This window comes from Arvicanthis niloticus, chromosome 4 (genome assembly GCF_011762505.2).
Source record: "Arvicanthis niloticus isolate mArvNil1 chromosome 4, mArvNil1.pat.X, whole genome shotgun sequence".
NCBI lineage: Eukaryota > Metazoa > Chordata > Mammalia > Rodentia > Muridae > Arvicanthis > Arvicanthis niloticus.
In genome coordinates this window covers 18,367,274-18,389,300 of record NC_047661.1, presented here as the reverse complement: position 1 = coordinate 18,389,300, position 22,027 = coordinate 18,367,274, and the positions used below count along the sequence as shown (strand labels likewise).

At 43.8% G+C, this 22,027-nt stretch overlaps 1 protein-coding gene across 1 annotated transcript in view; it reads right to left on the bottom strand.

Moving 5' to 3' along the window:
- Positions 1-22,027, bottom strand: part of Usp13 (ubiquitin specific peptidase 13) — a 107,827-nt gene that overhangs the window by 4,944 nt on the left and 80,856 nt on the right. The window contains exons 14-19 of the mRNA XM_034500171.2: positions 16,946-17,034; positions 14,406-14,528; positions 13,627-13,653; positions 12,768-12,911; positions 11,021-11,178; positions 9,567-9,720 (exon numbers count right to left, since the gene is read on the bottom strand). Coding sequence (XP_034356062.1) covers positions 9,567-9,720; positions 11,021-11,178; positions 12,768-12,911; positions 13,627-13,653; positions 14,406-14,528; positions 16,946-17,034 — 695 coding nt within the window. The remainder of the gene's footprint in view (positions 1-9,566; positions 9,721-11,020; positions 11,179-12,767; positions 12,912-13,626; positions 13,654-14,405; positions 14,529-16,945; positions 17,035-22,027) is intronic.

Here is a 22,027-nt window from a genome sequence, read left to right as displayed (position 1 = left end):
TCCCTCCTAGGCTAAGAATCCACTCTGCCTCAATAGGCAGGAAACGCCACCTTTCCTTAATGAACCTGTCCTTAACACCAAGCAGCTTTGTAAGCAAACCTCTTTAGAACAATTTCATGCCAAATCCCAAATTTTCATTTGAAAAGACACAATGCTACTGTCTCCAAGTGCAGCTCCCCTATAGGTGTTCATGAAGAGAGGACACAGTACTCCCAAGGCTTATCCACCCCATCAACTGTACCCTCAAACAGTGTCGTCAGAAGTTCAACTGAGCATTGAAGGAGCAGTTCCCACCCCAAGCTTGCACCTTAAAGCTATCTTGCTTAGACTGGTTTTTTATACTATCCAAGATCACATGTCCAAGGCCCAGCCCTCCCACACCAATCAAGAAAATGCACCACAGACTGGCCTACAAGGCCAATCCCATAGAGGAATTTTCTCAATTAAGATTCTTTCTTCACAAATGACCCTCGCTTGTATCTGGTTGACACAAAACCAGTCCACAAAGCACTTTCTCTCTGGTTAAAAACTAAATGGGTATGTATACTCAGAATCATAAAAATTTGAAGTTTAGCATGAATTCCAGGCCCATAATTTAAATTAACCATGTTCATCAATAAAAGCAGCTTCCCCATGCATTATTCAAAACTTCCTACTAAGGACTGACAGCAAAAGAGAGGATCTCTTTCAACACATTTGCAGAAGCTAAGTGGGCAAGAGATGCCAATATTTATCTGTTTCCAATAAGACTGAAATGACTATAGCCAATGGGAAAGCTACCCATGGTTCTTCTCTAAGTCCCCTGAGATCCTGTCCCCAAACAAGAACCTCACCATGCACATCCCCTCCTAGACAGAGAGAAAACACAGCTTGAGACAAAAATAAATAGCTCAGAAATGTTGACTTTCAACAGAGAAACATTCAAAGTACCTGGAACAGTTTGAGCACCTGAACAACTGCTACATTCTCCATCTGTAAAGGAACATCCAAGGAACATCCCTCGAAACGACAATCTCAAGCTACCTGTGAAACAAGCACTCTTCTTCCACACAAAACTTGCTCTGTGTGAACTTTATGAAAACTAGCTCAGTCTTTCAAAAGGGGGGGGGGTTTGTTTGTTTGTGTGCTTGCTTATTTATCACATGGTACCACCACCATCCTCATCCAACATAATATCATCTGTACTCTCTACTATTGTTCTTTGAGAAAGCAGCTGTCAGATAAATTCTGTAAAACTAACGTTTATTCTCCTGATAAACTGTCGTCTTCGAGGCATACTGCTTCAGTCTGCTAACTTAGTCCTAGTCCTGGAAGCTTCTAGCCTCTGTACAATCTTATCTCGCCCTAGAATGTTTTCAGCCTCTGAGACTTACTGCCAAATAAGCTCATTCTTTCCTAGCTCTCTCTGATCTCTGGTTGGCTGATTCAACTTAGCTGTTGTGGCTCAAACTCCTCCCCTAGCTGACTGATTCAATCTGGCTTCTCTCTCTCTCTCTCTCTCTCTCTCTCTCTCTCTCTCTCTCTCTCTCTCTCAGACTCTACTGAATTGCTCTGCTTGACCTCATACTAACTTTACAATATGTTCTAATCTTCTGACTCTTTCTCTTTCTCTGGCTCATTTAATCTTCACCGGTGTCTAGCTTATTCTCTCTCTACAACCTGTCTCTGTACCACTGTCCTGGTAAAAGTTCCTCTTTCCTTTCTCCCTCTGCACTGTTCTCTTAAGGAGCTTCCCTTTCCTCTCTCTTCTCTTGAGCGTCAGTCATATCCTATTCTGTCAAATCTATCTCTGATTCATCACTTTGTCTGCCACTCAATTAGACATCACTTTCAAACATGGATGCTTCCTTCTACAAACCAGTTTACCTTCATTGTTTGGGATTAAAGGTGTGTACTAAGGGTGTGTCTATATTCCAGCCAGAGGGATTAAAGGTGTGTGCTAAGGGCTGAGCCACGCCACAACTAGAAAAAAGGGTTTTTTTGGTAAATAACACAATGTTTGCACTGTGAACCCTGCAACAAAATTTCATCAAAGTCTGTAGGTCAAAGAGGTTGACAGCATTTGAATGTCATGTGGATTAAAGGTCACCCAGAGATCACCCACAAGTTAGAGATCCCATGAGTCAAAGCCCACCCTGTAGCCTGCTTTTGTTGAGAAAAGTATGATATGCATACTCAGGGGAGTATGACATAGCTATGAATATGACTGTCAAAATCTGAAAGTAAAAGGTTAGGGTTGTACTCTAATAACTCAAAATTACCCAAAGCAATGACATTAGAGTAACTCTGCTGCCTCCAGTCTGAAGAGTCACCTAGGTTCATCTTACCACTTAACTACTGAACTCCCAAACTTAGGAAGTCACCGCCAAGCTGCACCTTTTGACTAATAGAGATAAAAACCAGTTTCTGTCCCATGGGACCCATATGCTTAAGGATGTAGTTTGAACACATCCCACTTTGACCTAACCCAGATAAGCTCCTCCCAACATTTTTGTTAATTTGTCCTTAAATAGACCAACATCCTGGGCTAGAGCTGTGATTCAGTAATAAAGCTCTGCCTGGTGTGCACAAGATCCTGGGTTCTAGTCTGAGCACTACAAAGTAGTCAGTCAAAAGGCAATAAAAGCGAATACCCTAGTTATTCAGATGTGTTTATGCAGTGGTGGTGTCTGACTGGTTCTCCATCAATCAGCTAATCTGTGAGGTACATTCACTTCATATTCTTAAAAGTCGTAAGTTTGCCTTCTTGAAAATCATACCTTAACTACATGTCATTATACCAATCAACTCCAGCATCAGAATACCTGGCATGAACCCACTGTCACAAGCAATTACTATACACAACCAGCACCAGTCTCCTGAGGGCCCCAGTCTGCCCAGAAAAGAAGAAACAGCTGGTAGATCATTTAGAGGCTGTAAAGCCCAGTGGTTCCTTCTCATCACCTATACTACACCACCTTTGGCATTTGCGTTACAGTATTAACAGCTCACATTTTCGTCACTGTAATTACAACTGGCTACCTCAATCCAGTTGACAACATCCAGACCCTTAGAGACAGAGAGTACTGGAACTATGGTAATCCTGGACAGGTCACCAGAGCCTTAACTCATAGCCTGTTATCCATTTAAAGAGCCACACGTGTTCTTCCGTACCTGCTCACTCTTCCAACAGTCTTAGCCATGGAACCCAGAAGCATAAAAGCCAAGTGCCTCTGCTACAATGTCTCTAAGAACAAGCCACTTAGCAAGTGAGATTGTTGGGATTTCCCTAGAGAACCAAAAGGCAAAACTAACCTCAGCATCTTAGTCTGTTACTCAAGAGAGCTAGGTTTTCCACACTCCCCTGTATCGTCTCCTGACAGCTCCAGTGGCCTGTGCTTGTTCTGGGGCAGGCCAGGCTGCCACACAATCAGAATATCTGTGTAGGATGGTTAACAATGATGGAAGAAATAAAGCTGAAGCTGTTGCTATGGTTACCCATTCCTCAAGGCAGGACTACAGGCAAGTCCCTGGACTTCTCTGTCAGAGGGCGCTGTCTCCCTTTCGCACAAAGTTTAGCCTATAGGTTCTGAATTAGTTTCTTTGGTTTCATTTCTCTTTTGGGGGGCCCTAAAAGTTCAGGACTCCAGTCTCTCTGAGTCTGCACAAGCGTTAATGAGTCAGAAAACCACAGCCTTTACCAATAGTGCTGACATTCTCTTCTGAATAGAAGCAGGTCATTTGCTTATGTTATGCAGCAACCAAGGATTCCTGCATGTTTGTCTGTCTGTGGTCCTGAGGACTGAACCTGGGGCTTCGTGGGCTAAGCTCTCTGACACTGAGCTGTATCCCCATTCTCCATCCTTATCATAATGCTTCAAATTATGAAGATCACGCCTCTCCAAATGTAACAGTCCTCAAGCATTTACACTTAGATGTAAATTAGTTGGCTCCAGATAATGGTTTTTAGGGGAGTTAACTATCCCTTAAGTTGGAAGCTCTGAAGTCTGGGTGAACAAGTACTGAGCAGATGAAATGGGTGTCTGCTTCCTGGCTGAAAACTCTCAGCAGCTGCTGAAGCTGTCTGAACCACAGAAGCAATGCTGGAGGGGGTGCAGGCTTGAAGTAATCACGCGTAATCATATGGTAATTACACCAGCAATCAGTAGGTTCTGTAAAAAGTTAAACACTCATTAAGCACGACATAGAATGGGGATGATTTCGTTACAGCTATGTTACCCTGGTATTGCTTTTAGGGAGTGGTTATCAAGTGAAGTAGCCCAGATAGGCCAGAATAAAGGCTTGATTCCCCCATTTAGAAAATGTTCAAAACTCAACAGAAAATGAGGCATTAGGTCTAAAATGCGAAAGATCCGGCAATAAGTCAGCATAATGAAAAGTGGGCTTTCACCTCCATCCCAAACGAAGACATAAAACTCGATGGCAGACGTGAAACACGGAGAATGGGAAGTGTGTGGTGACAGCTTAGTGGCCGTTGGATCTGATCCTCCTGGTGAGCAGAAAAGAAGGAAGCAAGCCCCTGGCATGCAAGGCTGTGACAAGAGCAGGCTTCTGAAGGCTGACAATGCCCTTCCCAAGCAGTGACACTGCTTGCTCAGTCAGAAAGACAGAAGCACCTGTCGGTTCATTAGCCATGACCCCAAACACTTGGGACCCGAAATGTCCAAGATTCCAAATGTTTTTGCTTTGTTTTTAAATATTTGCATATGTTGGGACCTAAGATAAAACAGAAAGATACTTTCTGCTTCATACACATTTCTTTAAAAGACCTGGAAGGTAAGGTATTATTTCTACTATGCCTGCCTCTGACTGTGACCGATCACATGAGCTCGGGTGTAAACTTTTCCACCTGAGGGATCACGTCAATACTCAGAACCTCCAGACTTGGGAGTGTGTGGGACCCCAAATGTTAAGGTGCTCAGCCCACAGCTCTTTATAACCCACAAAACCTCTAAATGCAGCCGCCGCACATGTCCTCCTTGAGCCTCTACCTTGGCAATAATCACTCCTGAGTCAGGTATCTACCTCACAGTGTACAGTGTTAACCTAATGTGGAAGCTTCTGGTAGCCACTCTCCACTTTCTTACAGCTATGTTACCCTAAAACTGCTTTTCAGAAAGTGGTTCTTAAGTAAAGACTTCATTTCCTAGCAGGCTTCTTGAACGATGTAATATTGGGTAATCCAAATTCTAAATTAGGCAGGTTTGAGAAGGGCCTGACCATTTGCATTGCTGACGTGTTTTGAAGTAAGGGTCTACTGCCCCAGAACACATCTGAACCAGACTTTCAGAAGACTCATACTACTCTCCTCAGCTCAACTTTGAGCTTTCTTGTGTGGGGTCCACAACTTGAACGGGAACATATGACAGACTCTTGGAACCTGAGAAGGCTGGGACAAACCACTCTGTGCTGGTCATCATTAACATAGCTGTAAAGGGGGACCCTGAAAGCCATCTTGGAGTTGTTGGGGAGCCTTGTGAAAATGGAACCGGAATAGAAGCTACAAACAAGAGGACAGAGGCAACCAATTATGGGCCCTGAGCCTTGTGTGTTTTTCTCTATCCCTAATGTGCCTTCAGCAGTTGCAACATCTGAAGTCCCTCTGGAGTTACACCTGGAGCCTGGCCTGGCAAAGCAACTAGAATCTCTCTGTTGTGTAACTAGTTCCTTAAAATTGAAGCATTTCCGAGAGAGAGAGAGAGAGAGAGAGAGAGAGAGAGAGAGAGAGAGAGAGAGAGAGAGAGACAGAGAGAGACAGAGAGAGAGACAGAGAGAGAGACAGAGAGACAGAGAATCAGTTCTTGCAACTGTAGAAGCCAATGAAAGTCACAAGGCTCAGAAAACTCTGAAACTTACAGGACTCACAAGCCAACCTTTCCTCCAAGGTTTTAGAGCAGTGAGAAACTACTGGGAAGAAGAGACTCTACAAGTTGTGCTCCAGGAATGTACCGTTAGAGAGTCCTCACCTACAGTAGGATGGGCATTTTAGTGATGCACAGTGGGATGCAGCCACCTTTGTCTCATTCAGATTCCTATAAGTAACCCCAATAAACTCCCAGGTTAAGTAACCTTGACGTGGGTGGAACAATTTCTTTGGTCTGTCATCAGTGTCACTGGAGTGAGTAGACTATTGCTCCTTTCTCCCCAGGGAAAAAGAAAAAAAAAACTCACAGCAGAAAAGTCTGGTCTCTGGTCAGTACCAACTCCCTTCTTCTAGTGACCTGAAGCCTCAGTTCAATATAGGCAGTCTTTCTTGTATATATTCTTTCATCCTTTGCATTCATCTCCAGTAACAGAACCTACCCACAGCAAGCCAGGACCAGGGACCTTTCAGATAAAAGCAATTGCATCCTGGATCAAATTGCCTAGGGTCTGTTTTGCCTCCATCCCAAGGCTTGCCAGAATTTGCAAAACAATTCATTTTTGCTAAGTTAGACTCAAGATTTCTCAGTATTTGGCTCCTCAAATAGGGACATCTTATGTCTAAATGACATTCACTACCTCTATATCAAATACCTCAACTGATTCACCAGCTAAAATGGGTAGAAATAATTTGGGAATTTAAAATAGTATTCTTGAATGGAACACACATCTCCCCAGGCTAACCTCTATGTTCAATATAACTACAATGGCACCCTACAAAACAGCCCACCACAAACCCAGTAACTCTACAACCCTCAGCAGTGTAAGCAATGCCACCTCCTTGAATTCACTTCATTCTTCCCATGGTCTGCCAATCACTTACTATAGGCCAGTGACAGTTTAAACAATATACAGGAAAACATCTTAAATAAAAATTTAAAGAAGTATCATTCTGATACCCTCTAAGCCAGAAAGAAGCACAATGATTATTTATGAATAAACCCAGAGAGCTCTGGTAGGGTAGGAGGAGGGAATCAAAGAAAAAGTATAACATTGTTCTGTCCCCAAAGACCTGCTTTCATAAATCTTGGAGCCATTCACACAAGAAAATTAGATAGAAAGACCAACCCCAACCCCCACTAAGGGAGGAGTGGCCAATGGGTACATAATGTTGTTTCTGGAAGTCAAGTGACAGGGAGCTGCAGAAGCCTTCAAAGTTTGTATCTCTCCCTTGAAAACTTACAAGAAGCTTAGTCTAAAAATGAAATAAGTGGAGGCCTACCACAACTTATAACATCAGTTATATTCTTCTCCTTTTTTGTTTCCAAGTGTATAGTTTCCAGTGTGTGTGTGTGGGGGGGGGAAGGGTTAGAGACCCAAGGTCAACATCAGGATTGGCTCTCGATTGCTTTTCTACCTTAGTCACTGAGGGTCTCTCAATCAAACCCAGAGCTCACCTAAATAGTGGGTCTTGCTAGTCAGCTTGCTCTGGGGATTGCTAATCTCTGCCTTCTAAGGTTGTAATATAAATAGTACCTTTTCAGAGGATTTCTAGCAGCCCTCCTTCTCCATTGGCACCCTCAACTCTATGGTCTGACCCAAGTGTCTTAAAAGATGCTTGAACACAATTTTATGGTGTTCTGCAAGGACAAAATTCAATATCCAGCAAGACCCGGGTATCCTCACATGGCCCTAAGGTATAGTAAGCCTGGGAGATAATGTGTCTTTTTTTTTTTTTTTTTTTTTTTTTTTTTTTTTTTTTGGTCATTACTGACCACTGACCAACTGACAGCTGGAAGTCTCCATGCCCCTCTGAAGAAAGGAAACCCCGAGGATCAGTGTTGGGAGAATCTTTTTGTAAGATGTTTCTCTGTCCTTCCTTACCTGCTAAGGCATTCTCTAATTGGTTTAATAAAAATCTGACAGTCAATAGTTGCACAGGAAGTGGAAGGCGGGACTTCCTAGTAGAGAGAAAAAGAGACCTTGGAGAAAAGATGAGAAGAGGGGATTCAGCAAGCAGACATGGTGGTAGACAGACGTGAACACGATCGGAGAGGTAGATGGGGCCATGGTGGGATATAGACAGAATTAGTCGGGTTAGAGGAGCTGAAAGGTAATCCAAAGTTAAAGGCCTAAACTTTCAAAATATACAAGAGTCTCTGTGTCCTAATTTGTATAGCTGGCAGGTCCATAGAAATTAGCAATGTCAGAGCCCCATCTCTCTGCAGCCCAGTGTCATGGCAGCTTTACAACCCTTCTACCAAAAGGGCTCAGCATCTCCAAAGACCATCTTGGACATAGATGAAGCAGTGAACCAATGGACACACTGCTCATGAATCACGGATAGCTTGTTTATTATGGCATCTTGTGTTTGGGACTACTGGATTCTGGAAACAAAAACCACAAGACCTTGTAGATCAGTGGTTCTCAAGCTTTCTAATAGTGACCTCCAACCAGAAAATTATTTCATCGCTACTTCATAACTGAAATTTTGCTACTGTTATGAGTTGTAATGTAAATATCTGATAACCCCTGTGAAAGGGTCATTCGACCTCCAAAGGAGTCACAACCCACAGGTTGAGAACCACCACTGTAGATAAATAGGAAATTTGGGAGACTTGTATCTTAATCTTTTCCAACACAGCTAAAATGAAGCATTTCAGTGAGTAAATTTCCATTTTATAGAGGAAGAAGGAAAAGGCTGGTGATGAGGTGAGAAAGAATAGGAGGAAAGGGAGGAGAAGAGAGCAAGTGGCCAAGTTCTGAGCACAAGGTGATGACATCACGGGTTCAGTGATGGAGGGAGTATTTCACAAATAGGGATTCACCTGGCAAGGCCTGGAGCTGACAGGAAGAGAGGATGGTGGCTGAGTGTGGTGCTGTGACACAGGCTGCCGGAAGAAGGATGCAGAAGTAACAAACTCGGTAGAATACAGAGCATGTTATATGGCAGGCTAGAAAGCTAAACGTCATCTGACAGGAAATGACAGCCAAAGAGGAGGCTATCATGACGGTAAGACCATGGATAATGGATGTAAGCTTGTCCCTACCGTTGAAGAGCTGAAGGACCTCAGGGACTCTTCCCACCCCATTTTCTCAAGTGTGAAACTGGCTATGGTAAGACTTCAAGAAATGCTTATATACAAAGTACTTACAATAGTGCCTGGCATCCAGCCACTACATAACAGTTGGCTACGGAGAGACAGAACCGGTCTGCTACTCCTCGCCATCTTGAAACAGCCGTTGAGAAAACTACCAGCCGACAGCCTGGGAATGGGAGAGCCTAAGATTGCTTTTCTATATTCAAAGCATTTCTCTGTGAATATTAATGATTCTTTTGGCCAAAGCTGTCATGCTTCATGAAGAAATGTAAACGTCACTGGAAGAGACACAATTGGATTGGACATGTAGCTCCAAGAGAGACTGCTTGCCTAGGTTGGCAATACCTTGGTTCAATACCCAGCACATACAGAAAGGAAAAAGTCTAAACTGGTACCTAACACACACAGACACACCAACACTCATGTGGCATGACTCTACATTATCTAGATTTTTATCAAATCATGGCAGCCCGAGTGGCAGGGTACACCATTTATGAGAGGACAGCTCTGCACTAAAGTTGGCATCAAAGGTTTCAATACATGGAAGGAGAGGAAGTTGTGGACTGAACGACTGCTGAGGTGATGTCTAGGGCTGGGACTTACTTCCAGACCCATCCTTGACTCTGGGCCCCTCTGGCTTGGCCTCAGACATGATATTCGCGTTCGCATTGTTCTCCATCTCGTTCACAAAGTCACTGTCCTCTTCAAATCCGGGGTGGCTGAAGATCCAGTCCAGGGCTCTTTCCAGGTTATGATTCTGAAGAAAGGAAGTTCACAGTGCATTCAGCATTCAGGTCCTCATCACATCTGGACCATCTGCACCAGATGTCAAGCAGCTAGGCAGGAGGCCCGAATGAACTGGTGCCAAGTACCTCTGAGTGAGAAGCTTGGACTCTGACACTCTCCCACCCACACACTACCACTGCAGTCGCCAGAAAATAGTTCAGAGCAGTGCATTAGCTCCGGAGCCTCCACTTGTCTTAGCTCAGCAGTGCTGCAGGCTGGTGCCAAGGACAAGGGTGTAAAAGGGGGAAGGTCAGCATTCACATGCAGCCCTTTCTCCAGCCAAAGTAATTAAATGCACTGTCTTTTTGACTGAATACATCTTCTGCAGATGATTCTGTGAGATGAAGACGCCCGTGTGCACACCGGGTCAGTGCCTCTGTGTCTTAAGTACTGGAAGAATGGGAAAACAGATGTCTCCGTAGCTAATGGTTGTTTTAATGGAAGTTCAAATGGTTCAAACCAACCAATCATGAAGTTCCTTCTGCCTTCCCCTGTTTGTGACAGCACTAACAAGCTAAAGGATTTGTTCAGATATAGAAACTTCAATGAAGCAAGTAGGGCTCCAGAAAGCACCCAAGGGGGGAAAAATCTCTGGTTTTTTAAAAGGAAAATTCCCATGACCTGGTCAAAACTCACTATAACCTGGGCAATAGGACCTGGCAGGCACCTGGTCAGGACAGGCAAAACGATGTAAGAACAGAATGCCACTCAGAATGAATTCTGATGACAAGAGAGGGTAGGTTTTAGTGTACTTCCTTGACTATTAAACAGATACCTATACCACCCTATCTCCAAATAAATGAAGATATTCATAACTATCAGAAGAACCTCTTTTCTGTAAAGGGACTCAGTGGCAGAGACCTCCAAGACATATTTTGAGAACCTCGGGACATATTTTCCTAAGGTCTTGAGAACAGAAAAAAAAAGCATGATTTCATCTTAAGAACCTTCTTTCCAAGTCAGAACCTTGGCACCCCTTTGCTCTGAAGCTGTCAAGCTCCAGGTAGACCTATGAGCCCCACTAAGGAACAATCAACATCTTGTCACCTTGCCCGGCTCCATATCCCCTTATGGGAAGTTCACCACATGAACCCCTTATTCATTCAGTTTAGTTCTGTGTACACTACATGCAAACAAATTGTCATGAGATGTGATGGGACACAGTCAGACGAAGATGACATAGAATGATCAAAAGGCCTTGGGAGGTCTCTGTTGCTGAAACCCCCTCCAGCAAGGCCAGTTGTCCCAGACTCACAGATCCCCATGCTCACCGTTGCTTGTAGAGCCTGCACTGCCTGATTACGCTGGAATCCCATGGAGGTGATAATAGCTACGATTTCCTCAGGAGGTTGGTTGTCCAGTCCAGTAGCACCAAAGACAGAGGCCCCAGCCCCTCCATAGCCAGGTACGGACAGTGGTTCAGCAAAATCTGAGGAAAATAATTGTACTGAAATTTTTCTGGGTTTTGTCTTGAAGCAGACATTTTAGGAGCAAAGTGGAAAAATACCTACAAAATTATAAATCAAGGGATGTTGTGTAAGGCTAGACATATATGTCAAGTTAACAGAACTGGGAGGTCAGAGAGCCCATAGATAGGTGATTTTCAAGCAGGGTAAACAGTCTATTTAACAACAGTGCTGGCTATCTGCATACAAAACCATAAAGACAGATGTCCCTCCTCACACTACATGTAAAATCAAATCGAGATGGATCACTGTCTTAAACATGGGAACTAAAGGTATTAACTTAATAATTAATTTTAATTTTTTAAATCAAAAGAAAGCACAGGCATCAGTCTTTGTGACATTGGAGTAAACGATTAATAATTTCTTGTATACAACAGAAAAAAATATAATTCATAAAAAGTTGTGCCAGACCTCATCAAAATGTAAAAAAAAAAAATTATTTAGAAGACATCATTAAAGAAGGGAAGACATGGCAAAGCAGAAAGATACCTCTGCAAATCATATTCTAAGAGGAAACCTATATCTAGAACTTAAAAAGAATTCTTAGAACTCAATAATAAAAAGGCAAATAACTCATTATATTCCCAGAATCATTAGTCACTAGGGTAATGCCTCTTAAACAACAGTGACATCCATGGTACATCCAGGAGCCTCTATAACAAAATCACTAACAGTGAGAATCAGAGAGCTGGACCCCTCATTCGGCATGAGTGAGAGCGAAACGTGGCTCAGCACTGTGTAAAATTGCTTCACAGCTTTTAAAAAGTTAGACACAGAACTACATCAGTTCTGCTCAAGAGAAACAAAAGTATAAATCCACATACACAAGAACATGTATGTTTACAGCAGCTCTATAAATGCCAGAAAGGAGAAACAACCCAACTGTTTATCACCCCATGATGAAAGGATACATAAACTGTGGTAGGGCTATACAATGGAACACTATACAGCCATAAAAAAGGAAGTTCCATTCATGCTACAGCATAAGACCCTAAACAGATCATGGAAAGTGATAGAAACTTGACACAAAAGGCCTCGTGTAATACAATTCCATTCATATGAATTGTAAAAAATAGGCAGATTTATAAGAATTGTAGAATACATAGAGAGTAGACAGTGAACACGAGGCACAGGACATAACGAGAGCATGAGAGAGACGGCTCCTGTCTGTAGCATTTCTTTTGGGTATACAAAAGTATTCTAGCATGAATTAGTCCCCTAATTGTGAGGTGAGTAAAATCCATGTGGATACACACTTGAGATGGGTAAACACAGCAATGACATCTTCAAAAGTAGATAAAAAGAAGATGCTAAGGAAAGGGCCTCACTTTTTGGGTTTTCTATTTCCAACTTGAAACAGAGACGGCATCCTTCTGAGGATCTTTCGGATGACAAACTGTGTACACCTGGAAGGCAGAAGCCACTCCAAGAAAGCTGCTGTTTAAAAGGAGACTATGGCTGTGACTTTGCCCAGACTGTAGCAGGTTTCCATCATCTTTAGGGACACAGCACTAGGAACACAAACAACAAAGCACTCTGTGTTGCCACCTACCAGGCTCCTCCATGTGCACGATAATCCAGTTGAAGGCCACCTCAGCCCCAGTGTTCCCAGTGAAGTACACAGCCTTCCTGCAGGCTTCCAAAGGGAAGCCCATCTCAGCCAGCTGCATCACCGAGGACTCATCTATGTCTGAGGCTGCAGGGCACAGCAGAACATCCCACGGTGAGAAACTGAACTACAGGCGTCTTCAACCCCCTTACCTACAGACTGCCTGAACACAGGGCCATTTTGTTGAGTCCTAATGTGACTTCTTTTTACGCCATCTAACTATTAAGCTATTCATAAGAAGCAATGGTATTGCTACCTTAATTTCCAAATGAGGGAACGGAGGTACACAGAGTGAATTGTTCCACCACGCTGGCCTAAGCAGCAAAGGCAAGGTGACCAGGCAGAGCTGCTGGTTCTCAAGCCTACACTCACCCTCCTGAGCCATAAGGGCCACTTAAGAAGCATGTCATTGGGCCTATGTTTGTTATTCATTCAACTTATAAACCCTTCCACCCAGGAATGGCTTCAACTATCCAGCACATAACAATACTTCTTTGCTGAACTAACACAGAGAAATCTGTCATACTGTGGTCTAGAGAGATGGCTCAGCAGTTAAGAGCACTTACTGCTCTTCCAGAGGACCCTGGTTCTGTTCCCAGCATTCATGTGGTGGCTCACGACCCTCTCTGCCTCTAGTTCCAGGGAATCTGACACCCTCTTCCAGCCTCTGTGGGCATCAGTTATTCACATAGAGCACAAACATGCAGGCAAGACACCCATATATATGAAATAAATACGTCTTTAAAACATGGCACACTAGGAACAGATATAAGACACCAAAAACATTTTAAAAGATACCTACGGTCTATCAACTGGTTCATCAAGCGGTCTGGAAATGAAGGGACATGTCATAAGTGAGAGCTAGCCAAGGCCAACAGTTTTAGAAAAGAGATTCCCAGACCCTCTCACTCCTGGTTACCCCACACACATCACCTGCAAAACACAGTTCATTACAGTAGTGAGGGAAGCGGCAGGCTTGGGCACTCAGATGCAAATGAAACAGAAAGTTCTGACAGCTCGGTGAGCTAAATCATTTTGATCCCTGCATGTATTTCTAAGAACACTGTCTAGTTGCAAATCAAGGGTTCTGGCCTGAGCTTTATTGATAGGAGCAGTATGAAAAACCACCTTGGCCTTCTCTGCTGCTCACTATTGCCTGTCTGTCGGCCCTTTCCAGAGCCACCTGCCAACAGGACACAAATCAGTGATGCAGAGTATATTGTATATGTCTGAAGTTCACAGCTGAAGCCAGGCTTCATTCCTAAGTGTCTAGGATGACCTCTCAGGAAGCAGATTCGTGGTGAAACATGGTGACTATTCCAGGCTGGTGGAAGAGAGAGTGTTCTTCCAATAGGGCAGTGGTTCGCAACCTTCTTGATGCTGTGACCCTCTTGTTGTGATGACCCCCAACAATAAAACTATTTTTGTTGCTACTTCATAACTGCAATTTTGCTGTTATGAATTGTAATGTAAATATTTATACTACAATAGCGGATATGTGATCCCTGTGAAAGGGTCATTCAACCCCCCCCAAGGGGTCGTGACCCACAGGTTGAGAACCACTGCAGTAGGAGATGGTACCTTTTGAGTCATCAGGAATGACTATGGGGGGACTGATGTCAGGAAGCTCCTCTTCCTCTGGCTGCAAGCCTCTGGCTCTGAGATGGCTGATATCTAGTAGGTCTGGCATATCAATAGAAACATCTGCAAAACAAAAGATCATATTCACTGGACTCTGCAGAGCCCTCAGTCAGATCATTGTAAAATCCGCTTGTGTTCACTGCATGCATGAATGTAGGCAGCCTAAGGGACACTCAGCACAGATTTGTCAAGCCACATGAGAGGTTATTGGAGGACTCAGGGGGAAGAGCAGAGAGTGATGGGATAGAGGTGACACACTGGACAGTAACAGGTCAGGTAAGACAGAAGCCAGAGACCAGCAGCCCAGGGTATCTGTGACCGAGACTCATTCCATTTGGTGCTTTTGAAATATGGACAAGATTTAATGTTAAAATTTAGACTTCTGGATTTCAAATGTCACAAGGCTGCAGCACATTCTGTGTTAACTATCTGAGCTTCCCTTTAGCTTCTAATCTGGACAATGTTGGCTGCTGGGACCATTTCACACTGACCCCACTGCTCCGTACTGCCCCACACAGGAACATCATGCTTATGGGAAAGGATGTCTTTCTAAGCTGTCATTAAGCACAGTGGCGCCCTCCATGAGGTTGACCTGTGTACCCCTTTACCCAGCAGCTCTCCTTTCCCAGATGCTGCTTCCCCTTCCCTTCACATCTGAGTTCGAAACTCCAAATTGATACTTTTTCTCGAACCATGATGATGCTAAGCTATAAATCAATCATAAAGCTCAAAAGAACTTGGCTGAGTCTTAACTGTCTTAAGCACCCATGGGTGCTCTGGGAGAAAAACAGAGCCCTCATGCCTCAGTTGCTACTACATTTGACTTACTCAAATGCAAGATTTATAAGCCTAAGAGCAGCGAGAGTCAGTGTTGCACCTATGCAAATTGGAATAGAAATGAGTCCAGTACAAGTGCAAGGCTTTGTCCTTCAGGCCGGGAGCACAACGGCCTCCAAATGACGTCAGATATGTAAATCCTATTTAAGACAACAAGGCAGGCTGGGCGTGGTAGCACATGCCTGTAAGCATAGAACTTGGGATGTGGAAGCAGGAAGAGCCGAAGTCCAAGGCTAGCCTCATCTACACAGTGAAGTCCAAGGCTAGCCCATCTACACAGTGAATTCAAAGCCACCCTGGGCTCTGTGAGTATCTCAAAAAAAAACCCACTAAAATAAATGAAACAATAACCCAAGAACAAAAGCTAATATTTGAAAAAGTTAAATGTTAAGGACAAGTAAAACTAAATACAAGGACAGACTCACAAAACGGATTCAGCTGTTCCTCGAGAGAGAAATCCAGGCCCTACCTTGAGATTCCTTTAAACTTGGTCAATAAAATCTGACTTTATTTTTCTTCCTTGACAAAAATTCAAAAGGAAAAGCAAACAAACCAACAAACCAAAACCCTGTCCACAGCAGTCCAAAGCCTGAATGAGTCAAGATTCTTAAGTATCTCAACCCTCTCAGAGGCCAGTGGAGAACAGAGTGGTCAGCACCCTGCCTTCAGACCCTCTCTGCTCCCTAAACTCTTCCAGCAAGAAAATCAAGGGTCTCCTGGGCATTGGGAATAGCCCAGCACAAAGGATGATCAAACTGGCACTCTGGCTTCCTAGGAAATCACCCTGGCTGTTCTCCCTTCTCTCTCCAGGTCCCCTTCTGCAGGTATTTGGATGACTCTTGAGACTTGCATGGCTTTGTTGGACAAATGCCCAAACACAAATCTATAAGAGACTGGCAAACAGTTTGAAGTCCTTGCTAGAGAAGCTATGCAGGGTGAAATGTACATCTTTCCACAAGCCTGGAGGTCACTTAAGGCAGCTCACATTCAACCCTGGTAGCAGAGGAAACTGCCTCATGGCCTTTATGCTTCATCTGGAAAATGAGCCTTCCACAATGGCCAAGGGCCTTCCGTATTGATGAAGACAGTCCATTGAAACCCAAACCACATCCTTCTTTCAACTGTCCAATGCAAATGTTTCTAAGTGATTGGGAGGAAAATTTGTATGACTTACATGAACATCACATATATACAGCACTGCTGTATCTCAAAGGCAGGGAAGGTTGCTAAGAGGAAGTTATATCTCCAGCTACCTACTACTCCAACTATGGTGTCTGGACTGGCAATGCTAACACCATCTGGATAGGTTAGCAACATGGTCTCTCAGCCCACCTACACCTGCCAATCAGGATCTGCATTTTCCAAAGATCCCAGGTGACCTGTACACACAGTAGCATCTGAGATGTGCTGTCATGGGGACTATACTTTCCTTCTCAGAGTCTGGTCCTCCCAGAGTTCAGTGGTGAAGGGGTGGTTAGCATATAATGTTGCTTATTGTAGTGTTTCTCCTAGACTCTGAGTAACAGAGGAAACAATGGGGTGGAAGTGACAGGGGCAGATGTTCCCACAGCCTCTTTTACATGCCATGTCTTGTTAAGTGGCTCACTCTATAGTTGAAGTGAAAGCATGCAAAGGATACCTACCAAATTTTCTGGGAACCCAGTCAAGACCAAAAGTGAACTTCTTTATCTGCACTACCAAGTATTCAGGGAATGAGGCAAAGCGAGATGTTCTGGGAAACACAAGGGGAGGAGATCAATCAAACAAGGCAGAAAGAAAGACGATTGCCATCCATGGCTCACAGGCAGCTTTGTCTGGGGCGCCTGGCAATGCCAAGGACTGCCCTGTGGGGAAGAACCAACCAACAGTCAGTACTCAGGTACTCACGCACTCACTCCAACCTCCTGGCTTTCTCCACAGCAGAAAATGCTGACGGCAGGACATAGTGATCATGGGGTACAGCTATCTCACAGTGACTCTTTGCTGCGATGCTCTGAAAAGTGCTTTTAAACCATTTGGTTTCCCAGCATTCTTGGGATGCTCTTACCTGTGTATGTATGTATCTGTGTATGTTCTCAGTCAAGTATGCACTGTGTCTGTGACAGTCCCTACACGGTGTGGAGAAGCCAGCCTCACTCCTACCTGGCATCACTGCCTTACAGCCTGGACTGGTGCAAGGGAGGGTTGCCAGAACTTGGGTTGAGGCTGATCATTACAGGGTCTCTTTAAAATATCTGGATCGCTGGTAGTATGAGTCCCATAGCTAGCTCTGTTGTGGAGTAATTATCTAAGCTATCTAAATCCAAGCCTTACCTTGAAAAAGATTTTAGTTTATGTGTATGGGTTTAGTTCATGTGTGGATATGCGCCACATTTGTGCCCCGTGTCTGCAGACATAAGAAAAACGGGAACTGGAATCCCCATAAGAATCTCCAGGAACTGGAGCTACCCATGGTTATGAGACACCATGTAGGTCCTGGGAACCAGACCCTGGTCCTCTGTAAGAGCGGCAAGTGCTCCAGCCCCTGAACTTGACAAATTAACCCGGTTAATTCTGAGTTCACTTCAAACTGAAATACAGAGTATTCTGGGCTTGGGTTCATCACTTTTATGCACACACTGACTGTTCAATTTGTACATCAAATCCATGCCTCTCAGTGCTGGAACCCAGCTCATTCAGTCACCAATTAGGTCTTTGCAGGACCTCTTTCTATATAAACAGACAATGAGCCACACGGTTTCTCAGCCTCTTGGCTAAAATCAAGTATAGACAATGAGCCAGAGATGGGACAATAGGTCTCCTTTGAAACAGAAGACTCCGAGCTTCCTCCTCTAAACCTCACTGTTTGAATTAGAGTCATTGCCTTCTATCTGGTACACATCTTTTCCCAGAATGAACAAAGCAAATACCAACGTATTGCTGCCCTCTGGTGCAGAATAGTAGACAGCACAGGACTGACCATGGGCAAAGAGTAGAAAAGTGTGGCTGTAAGTCTTCAATAGGCTCGTAATTCAGTCCAGATCCGGGTGAATCACTGGCCCTTCTGAGGCTCGTTTTACATCTAGAAATGAACCTACTCACGTATCTGCTGCCAGGGTTGTGCTGTGCTCACTCACCCTTGTGAAAACCCCTTTACAACCAGACAGTATTGTAGTAAGGACCTAGAGTGAATCCCATCAGCCCTAAGGCCTTGGACACTGAACTGGTCTGTCACTGGCCTGTATCTTCCCCCCAGACAAGTCACATAGCCTGCTGTGTCTCAAGTTCTCTGTCACAAGGATGGTACACAAGGATGGTTCTCTGTCACAGGCCACAGTGCAAAGCAGCTATGAGAGCTCAGCCTTGCAAAGGGAACGATCTAGGGTTTTCCTGGCTCTCTGAAGAAACTTACAGTCCCTCCAGTTAGGTTCTCTGATTGTCTGAGAGGTCTAAATAAACATCATTCTCATTTAAATGAGGCCCAGACCTCCAGTTTACAGAAAGCCAACAAAATTCACCTGCTATTATGGCATTTTCAACTGATGGGGAAAAAAGTTATCCTTCAATTGTAGTGTGTGTGTGTGTGTGTGTGTGTGTGTGTGTGTGTGTATGAGAGAGAAGGAGAAGAGAGAAAGAGAGGAGAAAGGAGAGAGATGCTTATGTATGTTGTGTTGGTCAAAGGTCAACACTGGGTGTCTTCTTTCCTATCTCTCTCCACCTTAGTTTTATGAGACAGTCTCTACTGGACCAGGAGCTCAGATGAGACCAGTTCTCATGGACCCCAGAATCTTCCCACGTCCACTTCCCACCACTGTGTTTACAGGCATGTCCCATCACACTCTGCTTTTTACACAAGTGACACCAGATCCCACACAGGAAGGTTCTCATTCCTAAGCAGCAGACTTTAGCAACTGAGGCCTCTCTCCTGCCCCAGACCTTCTCTTCTCACATCAAATCTAGGGAAATCGAATTAAATCAATAATATGCAAATGGTGACTCTGGTGCCATGACAGTTATTGATTCTAAACTGGTGAAAATAGGGTCTGGGCAGTGGCTCAGTTTAAGGGTGGGACAGAGGGTGGAGGAATAATTTAAGGCATGACTCTGTAATGGGTAACTACCAACCACTTAAAGAAGTCTTCAAAACCCAGGTCTTAAACTCAACCCCACTGCAACTATTCTACATATATCTCAGGTTCGTCTCAAGAGAGATAAGAATCTCCACTCACAAGCAAGTAGTTCGAGGACACCAAGTTACCGTTAAATCTGACAAAGTATTAAACTGTGCTTTGCAAAAGAATAACAAGGAAGTATAAACAAATTATTGTTGCACACTCTTTTATTCCTAAACTGAATCTGTGGATTTTTTTTTCTTAGAGAACTTTATATTTTTATTAAAGGCTATCAGAATATAAATTCAAAAAAAGTCTGTATGCAAACATAATTCAGCTTTATAAAAAGTTGTTGTGGGGATTAAATTAGTCCGGCCATAGAGAGTACTCAGGATAGGTCTGGGCACTACTACCAGGTTAGCAATTGTATGATGTCTATTAACACTGATCACTAATTATAATTAAGACTAACTATTATTAAGACATCTTATTAAGAAAAAAATGCAAGCTGCAATGACTAACATGGTCTATTCCATAGCATTGAAAATTGGTTAAGTAGAAAAGAGTACTAGACTCTTTCTGGTAAATGTGCCAAAAATATGATTAGTCAACTAAATGCAAACCACATGACCCACAGCCAATACACACACACACACAGATAGGCATACATGCACACACACACAACAACACAGAGAGGAAGGCATCCACACACACATTCACACAGATAGGCATGCACGAGCACACACACTCACACTCACACAGATAAGCACGCACACACACACTCACACTCACACAGATAGGCATGCACACACATATACACACACCCTCACAGAGGCAGGCATACACACACACACAGAGGCATGCACACACATATACACACACCCTCACAGAGGCAGGCATACACACACACACACAGAGGCATGCACACACATATACACACACCCTCACAGAGGCAGGCATACACACACACACACAGAGGCATGCACACACATACACACACACACACACAGAGGCAGGCATACACACACACACACAGAGGCATGCACACACATATTCACAAAAGATCACAACAATGGCAGTGACAATGCTGTCCTTCCTAAAGCTACTGACAGGCACAGGCAAAGCATTTACACTGCTCAGCTCTCTTTGACATCAGTTCTATAAATAAAATCCTTCCGTTATCCCCGCTTTACAGATAGGAAAGAGGGCATTGGCAGGAGAGTCAGCTGGCCAAGGTCACATTCCAGCTGACCTAGAGAGTCTGCTCTGGAGCCCACACTATGCTTCTCTCTCCCAAAAAAAGTGTAAGTGGGAATCTCCCCACAGCCACACTGGACAGGAGTTGGGTCTTGTCTAGCACGCTGCCTAGTAAGAGCAATAATATTTGATAGGTGAATGAATGCTCCAAACAATAACAGGCTTCCCAGACACAGCCTGTCAGGATCACTTTAAAGCAGTGGTTCTCAACCTTCCCAATGCTGCGACCCTTTAATACAGTCCCTCATGTTGTGATGACCCCTACCAAAAAATTATTTTATCGTTAATTTATAACTCTAATTTTGCTTCTGTTATGAATCAGAATCTAGATATCTGGTATGCAGGATAGCTGATATTTGACCCTGTGAAAAAGTCATTCTCTCCCCAAAAGGGGTCTCTACCCAGAGGTTGACCTGTAGGCCCACCAAGATCAACCCACCCTTTCTTTCTTTGTATTGTTTGTGGTTTTTTTTTTTTTTTTTTTTTTTTTTAAATAGATATGCTATGTGTCCAGGCTGACCTTGAACTCTCTGTTGTCTAGGCTGGCCATGAACTCACTAATCCTCCTGTCTCAGGTTTCCAAGTTCTGAGATCATGGGTATGCACTGCCCCACCTGGCCAGCAAGAATAGATGCCTTTTGCCTTTTTCTGGATTTTCGGACTCTGGGTCTAACAAAAGGAAGGTTCAAACTGACATTAATAAAATGTCAGTAGAGTCACAGCCTTGATTGCTAAAAGATAAATTAAAAATAAAAAATTTCAGAAGTTCACTAGCTGGCTTCACCAAATGCCAAAATTTGCATTTGAAACTACAAAATACGTAAGGACCACTAACCATGGCTATGTGTATGGACTCAGTGGATTACGTGGCTAAACCTGGGATAGAAGTGCCATCCCTGAATGCCATCAGACCAGCTGAATCTCCCAAGCATGCCACTTATTGGCCAATTGCTTATCCTTTTACTGCCCCATCTGTAAAGCAGGAGACCACTGGAGCCTACCCTGCACTGCTAAGACCATATTAAATGTGATAACTGGTGGGTGGGAGTTTGGGCTATAGCAAGATCCTGTCTCAAAATACAAGAGTAGTATGGAAAGAAAATAGCTGATAGCAAGTTCATCCCAAGCTCCTCGGTGGGTGGGCCGTAAAGAGGAGATGTTTAGCTCTAGCCTTCTTCGTTCCCTCAAGGACGGTTACTTCAGGTAATAACAATTGCGATACAATGCTAAATCTTCTCATGCATAGAAACAAGCTTATGGAGGCTGAGGAGATGGCTTTTGGATGAAGAATCGCCTCATAGGTTTAGGGATCTGAGTTCAAATATCCTCAAATTATGTGACGCCAGGCAGTGATATACCTCAGTCATCCCAGTGCTC